Source organism: Ptychodera flava (assembly GCF_041260155.1).
Source record: "Ptychodera flava strain L36383 chromosome 23 unlocalized genomic scaffold, AS_Pfla_20210202 Scaffold_24__1_contigs__length_23054250_pilon, whole genome shotgun sequence".
In the NCBI taxonomy this organism is placed as follows: Eukaryota; Metazoa; Hemichordata; class Enteropneusta; family Ptychoderidae; genus Ptychodera; species Ptychodera flava.
In genome coordinates this window covers 13,497,952-13,503,754 of record NW_027248278.1, presented here as the reverse complement: position 1 = coordinate 13,503,754, position 5,803 = coordinate 13,497,952, and the positions used below count along the sequence as shown (strand labels likewise).

General features: G+C 36.8%; 1 protein-coding gene across 1 annotated transcript; it reads right to left on the bottom strand.

Annotated features, from left to right (window-relative positions):
* Nucleotides 1-1,728, bottom strand: LOC139124671 (fucolectin-like). The gene is made up of 3 exons (XM_070690794.1): nt 1,710-1,728; nt 924-1,166; nt 1-221 (listed from the first exon to the last, which is right to left on the bottom strand). Exons 1-3 carry the CDS (start codon nt 1,726-1,728, stop codon nt 1-3), a joined length of 483 nt encoding a protein of 160 aa, XP_070546895.1.
* Nucleotides 1,729-5,803: the final 4,075 nt, after the last annotated feature.

The window sequence follows — 5,803 nt, the reverse complement described above, 5'->3', positions numbered from 1 at the left end:
CTAACGTGCCATGTCCTCTACTTCACACAAATTCAAATTCCTTCCTCTATCGATCAGTTGAATCGAGACGTAGCGCCCTCTCCTGGGGGTCTCGGAGCCACATCTTATTGTGATGGTCTCCGATTTAGCCATTTTTCCAAGTATCATCATCCCACAGACGGGATTTTCTTCGAAGTTTTCACTATCGGCGACACGGATCTCTGCATTCTTGATACGTTGAACTGAAAACGATGACATAAAATTACAAAATTAATAGACATAGTATGTAACACGCTACTGAAAAGTCAAACGTCTTCGCCATGTAAATGCTAGTGAGTGGCATTCAATCCTTGCATCTGATCACATAGTCATTAACCCTGACAGCTTTTTGTAGGTGAAGCAAAACATTTTAAACGGTGCATGAATATTAATGTCTACCATGTCATTTGCATAAAGATTGTTTCTTTTACCGTTTTGAGGTTTTGATTTTGCGCAGAGTTTGATTTTCAAAATTAACTATAGTTAGGAAGGAATCATATCCATTTTTCAATTGACGTTTGCACTTATTCGGCAGGTTCAGTGAGTTGATGTCGGCCACGTCCATCGCTTTTAAGACTTCCAATGAAGTAGTCTGTTCAGTACCCAGTTTGTCTAGGGTACTTTCTACGAGACCCTGCTCTTCGCTCCAGTTTTTAAAGTCCGTTCCAGTCTCCATTATCGTAATGTTAAAGAAAATTTTGCTTTTAACGATGTTGTGCACTACAGTGCAATGCTGAATATAAGTGAACACGAGGCAGCAACGATAGCCTCGTCCCAGGACTGCCAACAAACCTAAAGCATCCTCTACCAAGGCTATTTAAACTACAGTAAAAAGGGGTTGTTACTGTGCACATCACATTTTGCAAGGAAGTGCCTATCTGTAAACAACTATAATCTAAACGTACCACAACAATCTTGTCGGTTGGTTATAACGACCTCGTAGATATCGAAGGACTGTTCGAGATCTACTTCCCATCTTGGCTGATATTCTCTGTCAGTAAAAGTACAAGAGTTCCCCTTCTTCAAGTCACTGTCCTTGTTTCCATCTACTGCTTTCTCGGGTCCCCCATCTTTTTTCTTTTTTGTTGAGCTCTGACTAGTCGGTTTGCCCAGTGCAACGTTCGTCAAGTCTGCAGGATACTCGCAGGCTAGAAAAAAAAGACAAAGTTGATAGTCAACCTCAACATAATATCTCCGCTTTCAGTTTTAAATCATTAAGTTCTAACACATGCATTAGTACTTAAGCTCTCTTTTGCAATGGTGTGCAGGCATTCAAGAGACAGTTGGTTTAAAAATAGAGATACCAATGGGGAAAAAAAACTATTTTCTGTCATCACCTCTGTACTTGATGTTCCATTAACAACTTTTGAAGATATATTTGAGCAAAACTTTAGATATTATACTGTTCAAGATAAATAAACCACCAGTGCGCCCATGACTACATCCACCACAAGTGCTACGTCACGACCACCACGACTACTGCTGACAATACTTATCAACATAAAATTTAAAATTGACATATAAAATTATTACAAGACAGAACATGCAACCTTTACCGATAACGGCAACGTCAGAACAAAATATTTTGGCTTCAGTGGAGCTTTAGCTGACGCCAAAGAAATAAAAGTTTTATCTCCAAAAACTGTGTACTCTAAACCATACACATGCAAAGATCTATATACGACACTTACGGGGCAGGGTAGGTATCATTGTTGCTTACAATGGAAAATAAATGGATGATGGTAGACAGCTGCATATCTTAAAAACGTTGAAGGAGGGGCATGCTTATGCATATTATCATATGAGATAATTTGACAATATTATTAAAATACTATATGCAGACACTCGACTATGTACTGTAATTCTGAATCAATGACGGCGTGATACCTGTCTACCTCTACTGGCCGATTTGCAGCTTCTGTGAAGTTTATAGGTGATTCAACAATCATATTATTCACATTAGCTTAAGTAGTCGAAAGCAATGGTCATCTGGTAGCTGATCGGGTGTTTTAAAATCATATTTAACCAACCACACATTCGAAAAGCTTCCGTGATTTTCACAATAAAATAATACAAACCGGGCAAGGTTTAGGTTCGAAGTTCTCTACTTCAACAAATCCTTCATTAGCAACCGTGGTCCACAAGGGAAACTGCTGTACAGGTTAATAAAACAAAAAGAAAAAAGTAGAAATAGTACTCACTCTGTTCTTCGACTGTCCTTTGTGATAACATTCAGAAAAAAATATCGGTGACATATATGGTTATTGCATTTTTTATAGTATGCCAAACTAAATTGCAGCTTACGCGATTGTTACACACTTATGAAAGTCGATGCATTGAGTGTGATTAACATCATGTGGTCCACTCTGGCATATTATCAAACAGTGATATACCAAACAGATGTTGGGTTTATCTGAGGAAACATCTTCATACATGCGTAAAAGTGTCATTTATGGTTTTCTCATAAATAGATGCATTTGATGTATTACACCAACGATAATACATGTTTTCTTTATCAGGCAATGTCTTAAAGACATGCTATATACTCATACACCACGAACAAAATATACATCAACTTAGTTCACTAAGGCATGAATTACTATGCTAGATTACTTATTGGTATTTAGAAGAAAATAAACATTTAATACTGACTACCTTTCTTTGAAATTGATCTTTTCACAAAATGAATGTAGTCTGACTCTTCGTAAGCGAGGGAAAATTTCTTGGACAGTTCTCGCCTAAATATCAATATACCGTATTGATATAATAGCTATAATCCACCAAAGCAACGGGTAGGGTCGACCACACTACACATATAAAGTTTTAATAACGCGTAGGCAAGAGATGAGTTCAGCGGAAAGGCAGGTTATTTATGAGATGTATTGTCAGAGAAACGGCCAAACGGAAAAGGAACAAAATGTTGCTGGTATTCGCTCGCAAAGTGTACCCTCCATAAACAGAGTTAATCAGAAGCAAACGAAAAATAATATGTTTTACAAGGTAGATGATATACTTCGCAAGTCTTGTACGCAAATTGAGATATGTTGTATGTGGATATCATTGCAATTGGCAATACGTTTCCACGAGGCAAATAGTACTTTGTCTAGATATGTTTATGCCATTCTGTAAATAGATTACCATTCAGATTTGCAAGAGAGAAGACAATATCACTAAAGAAAGCACGATTTGAACTATTTTTGTATAATTGGATGGTGAAGTCATGTCGGTTTAATCTGCAAATGTAAGCTTATCTGCTTTCCTTTCTAAGTTATACACTTGTTTTTATGAGTACTTTGTAATATTGCAGCATTCAACTAGAGGGCACATGACACATTTGAGAAATTTGAAAACTATGAAGATCCAATTATCCCCAATAAATTCCAATTGTGTTAGAAGGCGTAGTGAAGTAAACAGTGATTGCACATTTTGATTCGCAATGACGTCTACATATGACCTGACTACTGCGATTCAGAAATTTTGTGGTTTCTAGATCTGACAGATAATTTTGATAAGAAAGCGAGTTACGTAATTTTACGTGGAAATTAGAAGGTTTTGACATTGTAAATCTGAATATCAAGGGTCTTCAACTGATTTTACCACCAGTAAATACCATTTAGTTATTAACACGGCACAGATACGTGACGTGTTTCTCGGTGTTTCTTTACATCTGGGCGCTCAGCAATCTTCATGAATTCGATCCTTCGAAATATCGACATTCAGTAACCGTTTTGGAGATTGACGTACTTTTCACTTCAAACAAATTATTTGTAAAGAAAGGAAGAAAACAAGCGTCACCCGATGGTAACGTTTTACAATGGAAAATATCATTTGGAGATAGCAACATAATGTTTTAAGTAGCTAATACGGCTCTCCTTGGTACATTTCCTTAGAGAAGAAAAACTTTCATTTTTTGTTTTTTAAGTCATGATAGTCTTATATGAAACCCGTATGAAACATTGGTTAGGGTAACGGACTCACTGTCAGAGGGTGGTGAGTTCGAGACCCGGTTCAAGACCCGGTAGGTCCAGAGTAACGGACTCACTGTCGGAGGATGGTGAGTTCGAGACTCCAGCACGGTGTTGTGCCCTTGAGCAAGGCACTTTACTCCTCAGTGCCCCATTGGGGGTTAGTGGGTTATGCATACCTCATCCTGTAATTGGGCTAACGCCTGTTGGATGATGGACTGAATAAAAAAAAGAAACGTTCTTTGACAACACGAATATTCACGACACCAAAATAGTCGCTCTTGTTGTCTTCGTGGGCATCTTGTACGATGCATGAAAATAAGAGCAAGACAGTTATAAATATGATTGTCATTGTCATTGTCTCCTTTAACTGGTATGTACATTGCATTTACAAAACATATTATGGGCTGTAATTAAATAAATCAAGTATCAAGTACTTTGTGGAGAGAAAAAAGATACAGTGACCGTAGAAAAGTATCACACAAATAGTTTATTTCATGTGGAAATGCTTGACATTCGAATTCGATCAGTTACGTAACACATATACAGAGTAAGATACCTTTGTAAAAGACAGTCTTGAAAGGCTTTTAAATTCATACTTTACATAACTTGGAAAATACAAGTATACAGTTGAAAAGCTCAGCTAGTACATTTGCTGAGATCAGACGTGGAAAATCCCCTTTGTTGTAGCAATACACTTGTAATATATATGATGCAGATAATTAAAGATAAGTTGGCTTTAACATTTGATCTTATATGCCTTTACTTCTCATTGTAGCCGATGAACGTGAATTTTGGGAGGAATGGAAGACCCCGATGGTGGAAAAAACAACTTGCACGTCTAAATGTGTTGGGGCTTTACATGCAATTTTCATTTTTAAGATACCGATTTCAACTCTTAAATTTCAATGTCTATATTGTCTAGTTCTATTCCCCCTCTTGATTGTACAATATTTGTTTAAACAACCTGATGTCCTCATAGCGACTGACTGCAGAAACTATAAGATTATCGTCGGCAGACGTTCTCCACGGAAGTTTTCCCTCGATATTGCTTTCACAAGAATATGCAAATTTGCTTCGTGATTCTCTGAAAATACTCTTTATCTCAGAAAGAAAGTAAATCGCTGTCACACTCTAGCTATAATATATAGTCACTCTTGTTGCCTACGTAAACACTTCACAAGTTGATGAACTTACCACGGCGTAAGATGGCCATCATCTCTCAATGCGAACGTTCCTGACAGACACACCAATTATCTTTCCCGGTTATGTGAACACAACAATAAAGAAGGCATGTTACATTTCTGCAAAACGATATCGCTAAAATATTAAAACATTTCTTCTCTTTTCTGTAGTTTTTTGAAATAGCAAACAGTATATTTATGCAATGACAATCAATTATAGGAAACCACCATTTATTTTGTACCTGCTTGAAGTAAAACCCAAATACAAAGTAGAGTAGGAAATTGCTCGGGATAAATGACACATAAGATGCACAGTGCTGTAAACGGATTATTATACTGCTTACAATAACTAAAACCTGGAACACTGTACAGTTTTTTCTATTAGTGATGACTAACATGGGATAATATCCCGCCTGCCTGTATTTGCTACAAATGGTAAGACTACATTGATAACATGGAAGCGACTTCACAAAAAAGGCCAAAATATGTCAAATTTTTAGTTGTGACATGTTAAAAACTTATGTACTGACATTGCGTTTTATAGATCACTAGGACCTAAGGTATCAAAAGACTGTTACAAATATACATAAAGTACTCAACAGTTGAATGCAAAACTTAAAATACAAAACAGTACAT